The 21219-nt window shown below is 35.5% G+C and overlaps 1 protein-coding gene across 1 annotated transcript in view; it reads left to right on the top strand.

Moving 5' to 3' along the window:
• Positions 1–21219, top strand: part of LOC125123010 (inactive dipeptidyl peptidase 10-like) — a 333549-nt gene that overhangs the window by 162043 nt on the left and 150287 nt on the right. The window contains exon 3 of the mRNA XM_047772091.1: positions 1470–1565. Within this exon, the coding sequence (XP_047628047.1) occupies positions 1470–1565 (96 nt within the window). The remainder of the gene's footprint in view (positions 1–1469; positions 1566–21219) is intronic.

The following is a 21219-nucleotide window of genomic DNA, read 5'->3' on the forward strand; positions in this document are numbered from 1 at the left end:
CTCCAAGTCCATGAAGAACCCTCAGTTTCAAATTAAAATCACTCACCCGGTATCTGGACTTGCTGAGATTCAGGTTCTTCATGCCTCTGTGCAGAAGGAATTTAGCAAGAGATAAAGTGATAGGCAAGAAATAGATTTATTAAGATAGAACGCTTGTGAGAGATGCAAGCGGGCTGGCAAGGAGGCTTTGCCCCCAGGATCCAGTGGGCTCCAGTTTTACCATCCAAGGGGAGTGGGGGTTGGAAAAGACTGCCTCTTTTTTTTTGGGGAGTAGTAGCTCCTCCTTGGTATTCTGTAAGGTGTGTATTCAAATCTGCAGAAGGGATGTCCTCAAACTCCTGCCCTTGGTCAGAATCTGAATGCAGGCCTCATCCCATCCCCCACTCAACAACCTGAGGCAATTCTCACACTTGTACTAGTCAAGCAAACCTGACTTGTTCTGATGGCTTTTTTGAGCAATTTATTAACTTGCAATGATCTTCCAAAGTCCCCACATTTCCTGCTTTATCTATGGTCCCTTATTGGGATTTCTACAACTCCCTGTGTCTATTCCATCCCTATCACTTCGATTTCTTAGATTTTGGAATTTAAAAGGGGAGAATACCTAGTTCAGGTGTTAGGGACTAATATAAACATATGCTTTTCATTTATATTCTGGCATTATATTGTCTGAATTTACATTTAACTCCTTAGGCTTGTTGGGTAATGGTTGTTTGTTGAAAATTGGTGTTTACTCTGTTTATTTAGTGAACTTCTTTTCAAATTGGAAAGTTTTATTCATCATATATGTGTTTAGGATGCGTAACTCTCTCATCTTTTTTTCTTTTTTCCTTTTTTTTAATGACCACACATGTGGCACACGTAAGTTCTCAGGCCAGGAGCTGAATCCGAGACACTTCTAAGACTTATGCCACAGCTGTAGCAATGCTGGGTCCTTTAACCCACTCTATGGGGCTGGGGATCAAACCCACACTTCTGCAGGCACCAGAACTGCTATAGTTGGTTCTTAACCCACTGTGCCACAGCGGGAACTCCAGCTTTCTCATCTTTAAAGTTTATGACAAAACTGTAAATTTATCATTAGAGAGACTATGTTGAAGTGGTTTTGAAAAGTATTGAGCTGGTTTATGTTTAAACTGAAAAATATATCATTTGGGGAACAATATGCAACAAGAAGTACTATCTGCTTTCTTAACGTGTATCACTATATAACGAGGACTGATCTATTAAATTTGTGTTAGCTCAAGACAGTTTTACTATTGAAAATAATTTAATTTATTGAAAAATATCATGAAACTTCTTGAAACAAACTTGAAACAAACTTCCAATACAAAAAAAAAAAATTTTGCCACTTTATACTGTCACCTAGTCAATATATTTTTAAAACAAAATAGTCCAAATATGGTGATTCATTATTTTTAAAACCTAACATAAGATAAGCATCTAACCTAAAATTTACTTTATTTTAGATGAACTCACAAATTCATCAGAAACCAGATTGTCTTTAGAAGACCTCTTCAGGAAAGACTTTGTGCTTCATGATCCAGAAGCACGATGGATCAATGGTATGTGTATACCTTCTTATATCTTGTATTTATGTTGAGTTCTGTATAAGTGGAAATAAGTAATGGTATTTCTAGTTAATGTTTAATTGACATTAGGTTTCAATGATTACAAATGCCATTTAATTAGAAATTTATACCTTGGCACATGTGAAAGAAGACCCATCCCTGAGTTAGGTCATTGATAAAATTATGCCCCATATGTTAGATTGACTGCTTTGATCCCTCATAATCATGAGTTATGTCACTTCAGTCATGTGTTACATCTCTAGCATTTCTCTGGGTAGTTCTCCTTGGTGTGGAAAGATAGAATATGACAGCCTGTGTATGTAAGTGCTTCAGATTTGCTAATTAAATTAGTTTTCTGTCCTCTTTGGTTTTCTTTTCAAGCTTAAGTGCAACAAACTAGGGGGACACTCTGCAAAGTTGAGATAACAGAAAGGACCTGGGAACATAATACACTTTGGCTTTTTCTAGCTTGGCAAAGAAACTACCTCGGTTTCCTTTAGGATATTTCTGATTTTGTTATTTTTCCAAAGTTTAAAAAGGAGTTTAGGTTATGGATGAATGAATGAGTAAAACTGTGGACTTTGTTTTTTCTTTATGGGAGGTAATAGGAGGAGTTATTAGGTAATAAGAAATAATAATGTCATAGGAAATGTACTGATGAGAAGGATGTCAGGTTTTTTTTTTTTTTGAATATTCCAGTTTGCCTGATCATACTAATCGCTGTGGTGAGATAACTGTTAATTTTTGCACTTCACTTTATTTAGACATAATATCTTTGCTTATTTTCAAGGCATAGAATAGGTTATTTGTATGATAGATGAAAAGAGTTTTGCCTTTTTATCTAACAAATATCGTCACACTTACAGTCTGCTCTTTCTTCTAATTAGGTACACTTATACCTGCAAAATTAAATGTTAAGTCATGGAAACTATAAAAAGAATGTAACTTAGTTAATGAGGGTAGGGGCCAAATCAACAGGAACTTAAGATTCATTTTTTTTTGAATAAATGAATGAAAGTGTTTAATGGAAGTTGGGTTTTATTTTTCTGTAAATTCAAGTTTCACTTGAAATTGGATGAAAAATGAATATTACCATGATGATGATATTATATATAGAGAAAACAAGATAGCAATTTTATTAATCTATTTGTATATTTTCATTTTGAAATGTTCATATATTTGGGACTCACTACAGTGTTGCCTTTGCACTGTGATTATTTCAGATGTACCCCAATGATTTATTTCAGATGAGCACTATTACTAAAATAAGTATAGAATTACTTAACTTGGTTCTAATACAGAAGTCTCACAAATTCTTTTAATGTGTTCATTTTGTAAGTCACCCTTTTTACTTGCTCGCAAATATTTCCTATTGAAGATGACAAAAACATCGTGAAAAAGCCGAGTTCTTAGATTTGAAGTGCTGAGTACTATTATCTTCTATTCACTATGATTTTGATGAAACTATAGACATTTGTGTAATCTTTGACTTTGGAAAGCAAGACAAAATCATGGGTTTCATCTCCCTTCGCAGGTTATTTGGACTATTTAAAGAGGCATTTACTCCTGTGTGTAATGGAACTTTGATAGCAAAGTGCCCAAAGACTGGATGGCTGTTTAAGCAGCGAGCTGCATGCTAAATTAAACCCAATTTCAATATCTAGGACACTCATTCTACTCTAACACTTCCCAAGATATGAAAATAATATTATTTGAAGTTAATCATTTTAATCATTTTTTTCATCATTTCATAACTGATCGCTGTTAAAGCTTATTTGGAGAAAATATCCTAGGACAAAGCTGCAGTGTTATTATTATATTCTAAGTAAAAGCTAACATCAATAATATTTGTAGAAGAGTTTGCCATAACACAACCCTTTAAATAGGATTAAACAAAATCTAAGCTCTTAAAGCCATGCTGTCTTAAGTACCACTGAAAGAACTGATTCACTGTCAGCAGATTGTGGGCACTGAGTTGCTTGTTAAGTAGGGGAAAAGATTTGTGCTCATTTATTCCTCTTATCCAATCCAGAGCACCTTTCAGGCAGTCACAAGGTTATTGGCCTATTTATGCATTCCTCACAAAGCCAGAAAATACAGTGGGGATTTTGAATAAAATGTGTAACCCTGGCCTCATTGTTACAGATTATATCTCATTGTAAAATGTAAGCTCTTTGTTTCTTCTCATGACAGGTCTCACCAGGTTTCTATAGTATGTAAGTGCCTTGAAGGAGTCTAACCAAAGCTCATTGGGAAACTTCATTTAGTTCTTGGAGGTCAGCACAGGAACATTTAATGCATTACTGGCCAAGGAGAGGAGGGCTTCTAGATGTCCCTGACATGTGTAGGCTGAAGTGTGGCAATGCCATTCATTATGCTGCTTTGCCAACAATCCATCTTTGATGTCAGTGCAGCCTTGGATGGGAGCTCATATTCATGGGTAGCATAACAACTGCCTTCCCCTCAGTCTGCTCAGATCCATGAAATCTCCATTTTTATAGCATCTTCTTCCTTTAGTTATGTCACCTTGAAACCTGGACATCCATCTTCTTTGGTATTATCCATCTCCCCACATACATTTGAAGATCAATCAATGATCAAAGAAAAATCTAACATTAATTAAGTGCCTGCTATGCTAGAACTTGTGCCAGATGCTTTATATATGTGTTTCATAGACAGTCTGTATGTTAAAATCATTAACCTCAGAAAACTGAGGCTAAAGCAAAAAACTTCTCCAAAAATTCAGCTGATAAGCGGTTGAGCCTGTTTTAATCATTATATGGAAGTATAAGACCTACTTTCTCTCAATATTTAACTCTGAGATGCCATTCCCTATCTCGAACACATACATTAACTACCTCTTCAACAATCTTATGGTTACAAATTTCACTGTGACTGATGACCTCACGTTAAATATTGCAATTATGCTATCTCCCCAGGTACATCTTTTAATAGTAACTTATGCAGTCAGTGAAAGAAAGATTGTATAAGCATATTTATTGACATGTTCATGGTATAAAAACTGAACAGAGGTGTCTTTAAAACAGTTGATAGTATGTAATTCACATTGTATTGGATATCAGTGATTGCTTCCAGATGCCTGGATTTTGATCTGATTTTTGTTTTCTTTTTGCTTATTTATTTTTCCTAAACTTAACTTGATAAATGTGTATATTTGTCCGATTTCATAACTGAGAAAATTGGGAGGTCCCACTATGGCACAGTAGGTTAAATATCTGGTGTTGTCTCTGTGGCAGCATGGGTTTGATCCTGGCAGGCACAGTGTGTGAAAGATCTGGTATTGCCACAACTGTGGTCTATGTCACAGCTGCAGCTCACATTCGATCCCTGGACTGGAAACTTCCATATGCCTCATATGCAGCCAAAAAAGAAAAAAGAAAAAAAATTCTCTCTCATTTTTTAATTTCATGGGTCTCAAATCCTCCAGAAGTCTCCTATCAAATATAACTTTATAAAGCCCAGCTAAAAATTGTTAATGCACTTAAAAAACAAAAAAACATCAGCGGCAACCCTTTGCTGATTGAAAGAATTGTAAATTTGATTTCTCTCAGAATTAAGCTTGGCCTCTCCTACTATTCTATTTATATTATGTTTCAGGGATATTGCACTAATGGATATTCTTACTAAGTCTCAAAAGCTCTCTTAACTCCGTGCCTTTGTTCACACTACCTTCTCTACCTGGAATCCTTTCCTCAGTTCTGAGAGCCTAGATTTTATCCCACCTGAAACCTGATTTGCAAGTGCAAAGCCACTGACTATTCCTTTTCCTACACAGTGAGGAATGTCATCTTCCTCTAAACCCCAGAGATTGATTCTTTCATATAGAAATTTCTTCCTTGATTATAACATGTCTAATCTTTTCTAAGACAATGCTTCTAAAACTATTGTGAAAGACCACTATTTTAAAATTTAATATGTTTGTATTTCCTATCTCACATTTATCAATTTTTTTTCAAAAATATAGTAAAAATAAATTACTTTGAAAGATGAAATGATAAATAGATATTCCAAGTACAGTTCCCAAATTAATTTTATTATAATCATCTGTTCTAAAATGACACTGCAGAAATATAACAAGAACAAAACATAATTTTGGAATAAAAAGGAATTAGATGTATTACCTTGTTCAAAAGTGGATATATAGTCAGTTAATAGAAAGGATTGCTATATGGAGTTCCCGTCATGGTGCAGTGGAATCAAATCTGACTAGGAACCATGAAATTGCAGGTTGGGTCTCTGGCCTCGCTCAGTGGGTTAGGGATCTGGTATTGCTGTGAGCTGTGGTGTAGGTCGCAGATGCAGCTCAGATCCTGTGTTGCTGTGGAGGTAGTGTATGTAGGCTGGCAGCTGTAGCTCCTTAACCTGGGAACCTCCATATAGCGTTGGTGCGACCCTAAAAAGCAAAAAAAAAAAAAAAAAAAAAAAGGAAAGGATTGCTATATATACTCAAAACTTTTCATTATTGATAAATCAGAATTAAATATTAAGAGAAATAGTGATTATTCACATTAAATGTCAATTCTCAGATTTTGAACAGGAATTGGCATGTCAATATTTACAGGTTTTAATGTAGGAAATGAACTTGCTTCCTTCTTGCTAACTAATCTAGGTTACCTTGATGATAGCACTACTCTCAGAGGATAATGTATATATAGACTATCTCCATTTTTTTAAAATAATATTATTGGAGAGAAGAAATCAATCTCCAAAATAAGGATGATGATGATAGAAGGAGAGATTTTAGAGCATTTTTAGTAACCTCAGGATATTAATTTTAAGCATTTATACAAAAAGAAGCAAGTAATACTGTATTTTTGGACATTTTTCCAAAGAAGATATATGGATGGCAAATAAACACATGAAAAAATGCTCAACATCACTGATTATTAAAGAAATGCAAATCAAAACTACAATGAGGTACCACTTCATACCAGTCAGAATGGCCATCACTAATAAGTCCACAAATAACAAATACCAGAGGGGGTGTGGAGAAAAGGGAACCCTCCTGCACTGTTGGTGGGAATGTAAATTGGTGCAACCACTATGTAGAACAGTATGGAGGTAGCTTTGAAAACTATACATAGAACTACCATATGACTCAGCAATCCCACTCTTGGGCATATACCTGGACAAAACTCTCCTTGAAAAAGATGCACCTGCATGTTCATTGCAGCACTATTCACAATAGCTAAGACATGGAAACAACCTAAATGTCCATCGACAGACAATTGGATTAGGAAGATGTGCTATATATACACAATGGAATACTACTCAGCTGTGCAAAAGAACAAAATATTGCCATTTGCAGCAACATGGATGGAACTGGAGACACTCATACTAAGTGAAGTAAGTCAGAAAGAGAAAGACAAATACCATATGATTTCAGTTATATCTGGAATCTGTTACAGGGCAGAAATGAACCTTTCCACAGAAAAGAAATTCATGGATGTGGAGAACAGACTTGTGGTTGCCAAGAGAGAGTAGGAGGGATTGAGAATTTGGGGTTAACAGATGCGAATTATAACCTTTGGAATGGATAAGCAATGGGATCCTGCTGTATAGCACTGAGAACTATGTCTGGTCATTTGTGATGGAGCATGATAATATGAGAAAAAATAATGTATACATGTATGTGTGACTGGATCACCTTGCCGTGCAGCAGAAAATTGACAGAACACAGTAAATCAGCTATAATGGAAAAAATAAAAATCATTATAATAAATAAACTTTATCTTCAACTCTTTATTACTAGCTAATTTCAATATTTATTCCACAGAATATAAATCATTTATCTTTTCCTCAAAAAATTATTTCAGATATTTTAGTGCATCTGGGTTATAGTGGAAAAACAAACATTAAATCACAACATCATAGTACTTCCCTGGTGACCTAGCAATTAAAGATCCTACACTGGCACCACTGTGGCTTGGATCACCGCCAAGGTGTGAGTTCCATCCTGGCCTGGGTATTTCTTCATGATGTGGGTAGAGCCAAAAAAACCAACCAACCAAACAAACAAACAAACAAACAAACAAACAAAAAAAATGAAAAAGAGAGAGAGAGAGAGAAAGGAAAGAAAAGAAAATCACAACATTCACAACATCATGTAAGGAGGTTCTGCTGTGTCATTAGTCTGTTGCTGGCTCACCCACTAGCTCATCTACTCAGTTAAATCACGCCACTTAGGCATTTGGACCTCCACATCCCTGTCAAATTGTTATGAAAGCATCTAAATGTTTAGCATCTATAATGTTTACCCTCAGTTAAATCTATCCCAGTGTGGACCAGTGGGTAACACGCCCCAAGTGGAGGTAGTCTGCCAACATCACTCTTAGAGCATCTCTGCTCTAAGAGACAGTAACCCCTGAGGAATGGGACTAGTGCCACATTTGTGTTTGAGTCACCCTATAATTAGCATCCTTCCTGCATCCAACTAGGACTCAAAATACTTTGTTTAGCATAATAAGATGAAAGATTATATGTTCTTGATATATGAAGGTGGGTCCAGTTGACCCACAAACCATAGAGGGTTCATTTCAATTCTTTTTCTCATGAATAGATTTTTCTCTGATCTATACAAACCTGTCCTTCTCAATGTCCATCCCACATGTAAGTAAGTTGTTGCACAATTTTTTTTTTACTGGTTTGCTAGGATGAATGATTATGTGGGAGGCTCTGTATAGAATCACAATTTTATTGCACTCAATATTGGAGCCCGCTGAACTTATTTACCATATGATATTCAAAAAATTTAATTCGACTTGTTATCTTTTAAATGTTGTATTACAGTATGACATATTGAAATAGCAACAGTCCTTAAAAGTAGACAATTCAGGGCCTTTCAGCAATTTTTAAAAGTCTTCTGAAGCTTGGTTTCTTCCTCTAAATTGGGGATAATAGTTTCAATAGGTAAAAGCACAGAGAAAATTAAATAAGCAAAATTTTGTAAAATTTGTAAAATGCAAAGATTAAAAAGTTAAAGACAAAAAAATAAAAATAAAAAGCAAAACTCTGGAGCCTAATAGATCTTTTAATGGTAGGAATCTTGATAACAGCTTTTAGAGCATGCTTTGGGCACCTGATGTTTCTTTTTAAATGGCTCTGGCAGCCTCATCCTGATGAATTATATATCTAAGATATTGAATAGGAAGTGAAAAGCTGTGGTTGTTATCCTGAAAAATAAAACAAATTACTGAAATGGTATCAACAATATTTACAATATTAGGGGAATTGGACAAATGAATCTAGTGTGATATTTTTTGTTTCTTTGTTTGTTTGACATTATTTTATCATTCAAGGATTTTTGTCCATCACTTCAATTTGGTTGTGTTGCAGAAACTGTGGGAATTCTTTGTGTGCAGGGAGCTAGTTACACTTCTAACAGCATTATCACTTCTAGCCCTGAGTCAAACTTTTAACTTTTTTAATCTCATTTTAAACTTTCCCCCAATTTTTTATAACCATTAACAATCTGCTATTTTAAAAAGGAAAAATTGTATTCATGACTATGAGGCTTTGAAAATAATTTATATTTGTATTGAAAAATAATTTACAAGGATAAAGTATTGAGTCGATAGTAAATATGCAAAAGTGGGTAGGCAGCTAGATAAGTTATTTTACATCTATTTGATGGAATATTATACAGCCAATGAGGAGCACTGGAATTCCCATCGTGACTCAGCAGAAACAAATCTGACTAGCATCCATGAGGACACAGGTTTGATCCCTGTCCTCGCTCAGTGGGTTAAAGAATCCTGCATTGCCGTGAACTGTGATGTAGGTTGCAGATACAGCTCGGATCTGGTTTTGCTGTGGCTGTGGTGTAGGTCATCAGCTACAGCTCTGATTTAACCCCTAGCCAGGGAACCTCCATATACCATTGGTGTGGCCCTAAAAAAAAAAAAAAAGACAAAAAATTAAAATAAAATAAAATGAGGAGCACCATGGAGGTCTGGCAGAGGGCAGGATGTGGGGTCCTAAATATTGTGAAAAAGGACACTAGAAACAGTCTTGTCTACAGTGCATCTAAAGAGGAACCCCCACCTCCCACCCATGATGGAATGAAAGACAGATGGTGCTCATTTTGCTCAAGGACCATGAAGAGAGAGAAGTACAGAGAAGAGTGTAGAGTTCTTAATAACCATGGGAGAATAAGGTTCTTCTCAGAGGTGTGTTGGCCAATCCTAAGGGGCACAGATTCTTGTAACAATACCTCACGCACATGTTTATTGAGACAGAATATTCCCTGTAGTTTACTTTTTTTTCTTCCAGTAGTTTAAACACATAGAAGGCTTTTAAAATTATGATATCCTTTGTTCCTGATCCATAGCTCAGAGAACTGAAATTTAGATTTAACTGTAATTGCTATCATGGCTGACCTTTTTTTATTTTATTGGAGTATAGTTGACTTACAATGTTGTATTAGTTTCAGGTGTACAGCAAGGTGAATCATTTATATATGTATATATGTAATATATATATATTATAATATATAATATAATTATATATTTTAATTATATAATTATTTTCCCATATAGGTTATTACAGAATGTTGAGTAGATTTCCCTGTGCTATACAATAGGTCCTTGTTAGTTATGTGTCAAAATGGAGTTCCCATTGTAGCCCAGCAGGTTAACCCAGCTAGTATCCATGAGGGTTCAGGTTTGATCCCTGGCCTTGCTCAGTGGGTTAAAGAAGCTGTCATTGCCATGAGCTGTGGTATAGGCCACAGATGTGGCTTGGATCTGGGTGTTGCTGTGGCTGTGCTTAGGTGGGCAGCTGCAGCTCTGATTCAACCTTCAGCCCTGGAACTTCTATATGCCACAGGTGCAGACTTGGAAAAAAAAAAATCCTACTATCAAGATTAGATCATTGCCTGCCAAAATTAAAGAAGTGCTTATGGAAGTACATCATTAGAACATACTTATTTTTTTGCAGAGTACCGAAAATGTGTTCTTTGTTGCTATATGATTTATATGCCTTGACCAAAGTTTAAGTTAATCTACATTAAAAACACTTGAAATCAAAAGTAAATATATTTATTATAAAAATCAAACTATGTTTACCTTATATACTAACTGCAAATATTCAAACCTTTTTTTTTGAAATTCAAATATAAATATTTTTTATGAAAATATTTTTAAGATTCCAGCTTATGTTAAAATGGCAATATTTAGACTATACACCAAGAAGGAGTGGGGAAAGGATTTACTCATAAAATCCAGTGTTAACATTTCAGGGGGAAAAGTTTAGGAAAATAATATTTCTATGTTTTAGAAATACAATGATTAAAGTATTTCAAGGGAGTTGGAAATATAAACCAAAATTTAGATTACGAGGCCTAAACTTGCACGTTACAATCTACTTTTTATTTTTTTATTTCTTTTTAATGACTCAAATGAATTTATCACATCTGTAGTTGTATAATGATCATAACAATCTGATTTCACAGGATTTCTATCCCACAGCCCAAGCACATCCCCCCACCCCCCAAACTGTCTCCTCTGGAGACCATAAGTTTTTCAATGTCTGTGAGTCAGCATCTGTTCTGCAAAGAAGTTCAATCTGTCCTTTTTTCAGCTTCCACATGTCAGTGAAAGCTACTTTTTAAAATAGAAAACTATTTTGATTTTTAAAAGGAAATAACTCTGTGTGAGTTGTATGAAACAGTTATGCTTAGATTCATCAACAAGCGTTATTGAATTTCAGCTGCATGCCCTGCACAGAGTTTTGTATATTTCAGGTGGAATCAGCTATTTAAAAGGTTACAGTAAAACAAATTGTGTATTTACAGTGCATCTCACACAATCATGGTTGGTCTTGGATTTTTTGGCCCAGGAACTGGGCTTGTCAACACAAATATAGATTAATAGGCACTTTGACACTGACATCTATCTATCAATTTATCCACCTATCCTTTTATGTATTCTGGATGTATGTATTGAGCATAGCCAAAAATTCTTCTAGACACAAGTACATAAAGATGAATAAACACATTTTTTTTGTTCAAGGAAATTATGAATGTTACACACTGTTCACAGTATCTTTTATGTTATCTAGAGCTTAAATAAGTAAAATTAGAAATCAAAAGGCTGCGACTGGGGCAGGAAGTAGAGAAAACAGCAGAGTTCCAAGAAATATTCAATCCAGACTATGATGAGGTTTGATTAACCTTCTTTTCCCCAAAACACATTTCCATGTTTCATGCTTCTCTTCCTACTGTGATGGAGGAAATACACCAGCACATTTTGGCATTTGAACTCTTTCATTCTCTTTGACTCTCCTTTATTTGATACTATTTCACTTACATGTGATTTATAGGTATGACTGATATAATATATCCTCTGTGTGCCTGTGTTTAAAATTAAAGGTAAAAAAATTTCATCAATTCAGTATTGGCATATACTTAAAATATTAATACTATTATCTTACTGTACTTGTTATAGTTTGATTCCCTTGAGCAGAGTTATATTATTAGATTATGATTTTAAAACAGAAGAATTTGAAGTGACTCTGATTACTGTCAGCCAAGTTATATTCCTTAGAATCAGAATGGGAGATGACGAGAACAGGAATTTCACCTAATGTGTTTATAATAGGTTCATGTTTACAGTTACTTTTATATTTTTCTAGGACATTTCAACATATGTTACTTATCTGCATTTTTTGTAAAACCTTGTTTGGGAGGCAAAGTGGGCATTAATTTTGTATTATAGATGTGTAAGTTGAGACACTAAGAGCTTTTCTCCACTTCTTCCTAATGCAATGTCAGTAATTAGCTCTGGTCAGAATCCAGGATTGCCATACTCAATGTTAGGTAGATTATGTCAGAGTAGAGAAAATGTCTTAAGTGAATTTTTTGTGTTGTCCTTAAATTAACAGTTACTAATGTTTATAAAATACTAAAAACACATCTATGGCTTAAGGAAAGACATATTAGGGGAAAGATAAAAAATAATAAGGAAGAATTCCTTTGACTCATATCTGACTATTTTAATTTTACTAGAATTCTTAGGTAGTTTTGAAAAAGTATAATCATTTTTGTATCATCGATTGTAACTGAAATAATGTCTTGCAGCAAACCATAATGGTAAAGACATATTTACATATTAAGCTTTTAATTCAGCTTGCTTTGCTTGAGTTATATTTTCTGCCTATGTGTATGTGTATGGGGGGGTGTTCATTTTTTTTCTAAGGCTAATTTTACTTAATTATGTTGGTCATGTAGTCAGTTTGAATGGGCCCTTGAGACTTTCCGATAACACATAATAAAGTACTCCATTATTTTATATTGGATAAACAAGTACTAAGAATGTAGGCACATTTCAGTAAGTCTTCAGTTAGAATTGCTCAAGATAATTCGGCTTATCATTAAATGGCTAATATTTTCTATAGTAAGTCATTTCAAGCATAAGCATTTAATCAATTGAAATGCTCCATCCTTTTCACAGTGGTTTGGTATCATGTGTGCTTACAAAGACATCCGCAACAGTATAGTATATCTAGCAGTCTAATTCTACTTTTCTGTATGTATTATGTATTTTTTTCTTGATAAAAATTAAATAAATACTTTTTTTTTTTTTTTTGCCATAACATGGCATATGGAGCTCCTGGGCCAGGGATCAGATCTGAGCCGCAAGGCCGTATCCTTAACACACTGTGCCAGGGCCGAGTATGGAACTTGTGTCTCAGCAATCCCAAGACACTGCAGATCCCATTGCACCACAGTGGGAGCTCCTATATACTATTTTTATATAATACTGCAGGGATGCAAAAAAAAAAACAAAGATAAAGTATCTGCCTTCATTAATTTATTATTAATGCCAATAGTAAAGTCATATTTTTTGAAGTTTATTTAATAGCAAGGAACCATGCTTGCATTTTTAAATGATCATATATAATGTTTATCATTCTCTAATTTAAGTAAAGATACATTATTTTTTTATATTAAGAAACTGAGATTTAAAGGAAATATGTTACTTGTTCAAATCCACACAGCTAGAAGGAGGCAGATTGAGAGTTAAGTTCACATTTTCTACTGTTAACTTCAGGCAACGATGAGCATAGTAGCTGTAAACAAGTTTAAGGACTATGATATTAAGGAAAGACAAGTAACACAGAGAGAAAAGGTATTAGACATAAGATTAAGCATAAGCTATATAATTAAATGTAGGAAACCGTGAAAGTTCTCTAATCTATTTATACAAGAACAGTGAAATAAAATGCACACAGAATGTGGAGTTTAAAATGTTATGTGGAATAGAAAACAGTGTTACCCTGGGATTCAGGAGTCCTGGCACAGTAGTTGAATATTTACCTTGGGAAATTCTCACCATCACTATTCCTGGACCTCATGTTCTTCATCAGGCTTAGTGGGTTTGACTGAAAGCCATGTGAGATCTCTCCAGATTTTTTACTTGAAATTACCCAAATTTCGGTGTAGTAGCACAGCTGGCCCAAAGCAAATAGTGACACAGCTAGAATTCATACTTCTAAACTTGGTATTACCTGGTTTGAGGAAAGTTTTATTACTATTATTATCATCATCATCATCATCATTGTCAGTAGTAATAGAAATTTTAAAATTCTCTGCCGTCACTTTTTATTAATTTATTTATTTTTTCTTTTTATGGCTACACTTGTGGCATATGGAATTTCCTTGACTAGGGGTCGTATTGGAGCTGTAACTGCCGGCCTACACCCCAGCCATGGCAACACCAGATCCTAACCACATCTGCCTGAGGTAATGTCTGATCCTTAACTGACAGAGCAAGGCCAGGGATGGAACCCATACCCTCATGGACACTACGCCATGTTCTTAACCCACTGAGCCACAACAGGAACTCCTCTGCTGTCACTTTCAAAACTTGATTCTACTTCTTTTAAGCTTCTTGCTTGCTAAATGACATGAGTTAAGCTGATAATCTATTTTACACTGTCATGTAAGATGCCAAGATTTTTCACCATCAATAGTGATAATGACATAATATTCCTAATGCCCTACATATCTATTTATGAGTTAAAATATTAGTTATATGTTATTTCAAATACAAATTGAGAATTTGGGGTAGGGTGGAAGGTCTGAGAAGAGGATATTATTGTCGTGCTATCTTTTAAGTTTTTATTTATTCATTTTTTATGGCTGCACCTGGTGGCATATGGAAGTTCCTGGGCCAAGGACTGAATTCGAGCACTGGATCCTTTAACCCACTGCACCAGGCTGGGGATCAAACCCACACCTCTTCAGTGACAGAGTAACTGTAGTCAGATTCTCAACCCTCTGCACCAAGGGGGAAACTGCCTTTTTTTTTTTTTTTTTGAGAAGGGGATATTCTGGTCATGCTATCTATCTTTTATACAACTTTTACTATTTAATGTTTTTTCCCATTATACATAAAAATTGAAAGAATAGTACAATGAACCTCCAAGTAATCATCATCCATTTGTGAATGATTACCAGCATCTCATGGTAATCCTTCATCCAAGATATAAATATGAGTGTGAAACACTAAGTATTGGAAAAAGGAAAGGAGCAAATCTAACTGAGGCAGAGAGAAGAGGGTGAGCCAATTGTTGGAGGTTTGCTGGAGGGGAAGAGTCCACCCCCATCACAGCTGGTTTCTGGAATTGTGCTAATTCCAAATGACATAGCTCATCTTTAAGAACATGATAGGAGATAATATGAGAAAAAGAATGTAAATATATGTATAACTAGGTCACTTTGTGTACAGCAGAAACTGACAGAACATTGAAAATCAATTATAATAAAACATTATTTTTTATTTTATTTTTTATTTTTTTATTTTAAAAAGAGTATATGTAAATTTTTTTATTTTAAAAAGAGTATATGTAAGGAGGTTAAACCAGAATTATGAGCTAAAATTCCTGAAACACGGTTGAGGAAAAATCAAACCTAGATAAACAAGAAATTAGAGGTGTTACCAAACCATCACTGGATATGAAAGATCATCCTGTGGGTAAGGGGTTTGATTTTTCATGTAACTATAGAGTTAACTAAAATGAAAGCCAACAGCAACAGATGCCTGCTCAACTCCAGTGAGTCATAATATGTAACAAGTGTAGTTTTCCATCTTTTGGTTAGGGTGGACAAAAATTAGTGAATTCTCTATTCCTTGGTAATATTATGGAGAGATTGGGTGATGATGTTATAAGAATACCTTAGTGGTGGAGTTCCCTGTGGCTCAGTGGGTTAAGGATCTGGCATTGTCACTGCTGTGGTTCAGGTCACTTCTGTGCTCCAAGCTCCGTCTCTAGCCAGGGAACTTCCGTATCCGATGTCATGGGTGCAGCCAAAAAAAAAAAAAAAAAAAAACCTTAGTGGGATTCATATATGTGATAGGAAATTGTAAAAGTTGACCTCGGAGGGCAACCTTAGTTCTGAGGTTTTTGCCATTTTCTCTCCAAGCTAAAATAAAGCCAGGGTTTAAACTCTTGTTTTAGTAATTGCTTGGTTTAGGAAACCAGTGATACACTGGTCTAAAACATTTCCCAGGGAATGGCGTTCATCTTTCACAGAAACTCCTCTGCTTCCCACTTCCACACAAGAAACCTCCAAAATATGACATAACACTTTTCTTTTTGTTTTGACTGGCCATATGGAGTTGCTTAAACATAATTTAAAAGCTGATCTCATTTTGCACTTGCAGCTGATAACACCTTGGCATATTCCTTTGTGTTATCAATACCTGTGCCAGTTTTAATGAGCTTGAACATCCATTACTGAGGCTGTGTACCCAAGCCATTAAGTTTCACTGCCACATGCTTGTAAACAGCATCTGAACATAGGTAGCTTGCACTTACCTGGACTCTGATGATATTCAATTTGTAGGTGAAAAAGTGCACATATTAATTAGTTGTCTGTGCATGTTTCCCCCTCTTTCCTAGGAGTGTGAATGTTCATTTGGTTTTCTGCCATTATCAGTTTTACTAATAGCTTAATTTTTCTTTTGTCAACCCACGACAAAATATATTTTTATATTGTACTCAGATTTTAATTCCATGAAGTACTACTTTATTCAAAATAAGATAAAAAGTATAACATAATTAGAAAAGTAAGTAGGGCCTTTGTGTAGCATAAGGACTACATAATCATTTCTGGTTGATGATTGAGTGACTTTGCTGCCCTGTGCTGTTCAGATGTGTTGCTCTCTCAGGTCCTACCAACCATCAAGATGGAGAAGCATCCTGACTTTTTGATGAGGGGAGGGTCAGGCCTCCAGAAATCAGAGCTTTAGTTCTGTCTCTGATTGAGACGGTGGACAAGTCCCTTGACTTTTCTAAGTAGCTGTGTCATCACGCATGAGACCGAGAGGATATTTTCTTTTATGCCTCCCTTCTAAAGTGTCACAAAGGGGAGTTCCCATTGTGGCTCAGCGAAGATGAATCTAACTAGTATTCATGAGGACACAGGTTTGATCCCTGGCCTTGCTCAGTGGGTTAAGGATCCGGCATTGCCATGAACTGTGGTGTAGGTCGCAGATGTGGCTTGGATCTGGAGTTGCTGTGGCTGTGGTGTAGGCCAGCAGCTACAGCTCCAATTCAACCCCTAGCCTGGGAACCTCCATGTGCCACAGGTGTGGCCCTAAAAAGACAAAAATAAAAAAAAGGGCATAAGTCCTCTGAAAATATTCAACCACTTAAAAAGCTTTGTCTTTATTTTTATTGAAGGAGACTTAGTATTCACTTTGCTAGACTGTATGGCCCTGTGAAAGTCAACTAAGGTTTGGCATTACTTTGTCAAAGCCTCATAGTGACAATCACACCTTCTTATTGATTGAGTGTTGAGAATGTGCCAAGTGCTGTGCCAACTATAATGTTCAACCTTGTACGATCTTAACAACTCTCTGAATTGTTTTTATTTATTATTATTATTTTAAATTGTTTTTATTATAGTTGACTTACAATGTTCTGTGAATTTCTGCTGTACAGCAAAATGACCCAGTCATACACATATATACATTCTTTTTCTTGTATTATCTTCCATCATATTATATCACAAGTGATTGGATTTAGTTCCCCGTGCTATACAGCAGAACCTATTGCTTATCCATTCTAAATGTAATAGTTTGCATCTACTAACCCCAAACTCCCAGTCAGTCTCACTTCCTTCCGCCTACCCTCGTGGCAACCACAAGTCTGTTCTCTATGTCTATGAGTTTGTTTCTGTTTTGTAGATAGATTCATTTGTGCCACATTTTAGATTCCAGATGTAAGAGATATTATATGGTATTTGTCTTTCTCTTTCTGACTTAGTTCACTTAGTATGAGAATTTCTATTTGTATCCATGTTGCTGCAAATGGCATTATTTCATCCTTTTTTATGGCTGAGTTGTATCCCACTGTGTATGATTGTTTTTATGATCTCTGTCTCTGAAGAGACCAAGCTCAGAGAGCTTAGTAACTTTTGCAGGCTCACAAAGCTAGTAAGTAGCAGACGTGGAGATTCCTTAGGATTGGATGAGGAGGGAATAAGAGTACAAAGTTTTAGTTATGCGAGATGCATAAATTCTGAGGATCTAATATACAGCAATTTGACTATAGTTAACAATAATATATTGTTATACTTGAAATTTGCTAAGATGTTAGGCCAACCCTGCCCAAAAAGGTAACTATGTGAGTTTAAAGATATGTTAATTAGTTTGATTGTGGTGACTACTTCATAAATGTATATCAAAATCTCAAGTTGTAGGAGTTCCCTGTTAGCTCAGTGGGTTAAGGACCTGGCATTGATACTGCTGTGGCTTGGGTTGCTACTGTGGTGTGGGTTCACACCCTGGACCTGAAACTTCTGTGTACTTAGACAAAAACAGACACAAATTGAACTGTATACCTTAAGTAGATACAATTTGTATTCATCAATCATACCTCAATAAATTTGGGAGAAAAAAGAAAATTTGAAAAAAATTACTTAAAAATTCATCCAAAATTTTTTTGCTTAGATAGAGGTGAAAGTAAAAGGTAAAGAACACAAGACTTGCTACTTTATCTTTGTGTTGTTTTGTGTTGTTTTTGTTTGGACCCAATTTGCCCAACAGTTTGCTTATTCTCCTTATCTGCTTTAAAATTCCAAATGCTGCTGTCCTATTGGGGCACTTTTGTCAGTTCTCATTGTTTAAAGATCCCGTAACTCATTGAATGAGCTGGAAAGCCTTGGTTACAAAGGTCTGACATTTGGTTCTCCTGTGGGTTTCTACCCTCCAGGAGTTGCCAAACCAAGGAATCAGTTCAAACCATGGAAAGAAAACACGTTGTTGCATATTCCCCAGTACATGCCTTTATGTCCCAACCTTTCCATTCTATACCAAATACAGAAACTTTAGTTCTGCTTTAAATTCAACCATGACTATCAGGCTTTTTAAAGAAAGCTACATAGTCTAATTTATGTTCAGCAAAGTTGAGACCCATACTGGTAAACTTGGTTTCCTCAGAGCAGGAATGTTACAAAAAAAGTAAATTTTTATCTGTGTTTTCAGATTGAAAAGCCATGTACTGCATGTAGTTACTTCAGCAAATGGATTAGTCCTGTGGTGCCACAGACCCTCATTTTGATTTGAAAACAGACGTAATTGTGAGGGGAGACTTGAACACGTTTCCTAATAGTTTAGATTAAATTTATAGTAAGGACATTGTTTCTTCTTTCAACAATTCAAAGGAAAGAAGCATTCAATTTGTTTAAAGCTTAACGAAGGAATTAAATTATTATGACCAACAGTTATGACCAATCATTGTGTGCCTGTGATTACTAATAGGCATATGCCTGTATCAAGTTACACATATTTAGGGAGACTGATATTCTTCTCCACAATTGCTGAGGCAAGTTGTAGGGGGGACACATATTTGTTTCTGTTGGGAATCCCTGAAATATTCTTTTCTGTCATGGAACTGCACTTGAGTAAACCAAATCTCTGGAACTAGACAAACTGTGGTAGAATTCAATACATTGTTGGAGGTTATCTTGCATGCCAGTGGGGGCAATAGATTTTGCTGAAGCCTGGCATTATCTAACTCCTGTTATGCCATAAAAGACAAATATAAATGTGGCAACTTTTAAAATTAAATAATTTGAACCCAGAAAGTGTAGTTTGGGATTACTGGGTAGATTGGCTCCTTAGAGCCATCTTGAAGCCCAAGAAATGGAAGATTCTCCAGACAGCAAATAGAGATGATCTGACTAACCAAACAGAAAATAGGTGAATTACTCAAACATATACCTTCATGAGCACCTGTAGAATTTCATGTTAAGAGAAATTTTTTTTTCTTTACTATGTTTCTATACATTTCTACCTTTTTCCCCTTAATTTTTTAAATGTTTTGATACAATGGCAATTAATCCTAGAGAGTCAAAATTGGAAGAGGCTTTACACAGGTGTTCCTCAGTTTACCATAAGATGTTGGAGAGTGAGAGGGATGTTGAGTGTATTTTAATCCTGAAGTGCCTAGCTCAGTGCCTGATACCTTTTAGGTATTCAGTAATTTTTTTACTTGAGCTAAACTGGTTTCATATCCATCACCTGCCACCATGCACAGCCATTTCACCAAGCCCTCCTTCAGAATTAAAGCAAGTGAATCTTGTGTTGACTATGGGTTTTCTCAAGGTCATAAAGGCACAGGCAGAGCCAAATTTAAATCAACCAAATGACTGTCATTTTTGTTATATATCAGTATTAACATGTTACTGGCTTTTCTGACCTCTACAGTTTCTGCTTATAGATTTATAGATTTCATGTAATCTAAAAGGTCAGTTTTAAAGGAAGAGGACACAAACAGTGATTGGTAGTCAGTGCCTGGGGTTTGGCTGAAGAGTGACATTTTGATAACAGAATTATCTCTTTTCTTCCCCCAAAGAGATCTTTAATGCTTAAGATACTCTTTACTCTCAGATTTCCTTTCTTTCTTTCTTTTTTTTTTTGTCTTTTTAGGGCCACATCCATAGCATATGGAGGTTCCCAGGCTAGGGGTCGAATTGGAGCTGTAGCTGCCAGCCTACACCACAGAATCCGAACCGCATCTGTGACCTAAGCAGATAAGCAAGGCAATGCCGCTATCCTTAACCCACTGAGCAAGGCCAGGGATTGAACCCACATCCTAATGGTTACTAGTTGGGTTCATTATCACTGAGCTACAGTGGGAACTCCCTGCTCTCAGCATTTTTATTATGTCATCGTATCTCTTTTTACCTTCTTCTTTTAACTGAGCTGGATGGTCTAAGCACTTCTCCAAATTTACCTTCTACATCACACTTTTTCTTTTTTAGTCGTCAGTTCTACTCAGGAGTACTTCCAGGGCTGCTGTTAAAATGTTGGCTCCTCAAAGACCTTAATTAGATTTCTTCTTTATATCTTTCTGTACTTTTTTTTCATTTCCATTTTATTTATATGATTATATACAAAACATATTGTCATGTTTCCTTTTAGGTTCCTAAACAGAGTTCTTAATTGTTTTTAGAAAAAAAATATCTAATCATTATCTCTCCCTCTGTGTCCTCAGGATGATGGTCTGTGAGTTTTATTCATAGCAATGTTTCCCTACTTATCTTTGGAGGAAAGATCATATATCTAGACTCAGTGTTTATTCCTTTCAACCCAGCTGGGTCTTCCACAATTTACAG

Source organism: Phacochoerus africanus, chromosome 3 (genome assembly GCF_016906955.1).
Source record: "Phacochoerus africanus isolate WHEZ1 chromosome 3, ROS_Pafr_v1, whole genome shotgun sequence".
Taxonomy (NCBI): Eukaryota; Metazoa; Chordata; class Mammalia; order Artiodactyla; family Suidae; genus Phacochoerus; species Phacochoerus africanus.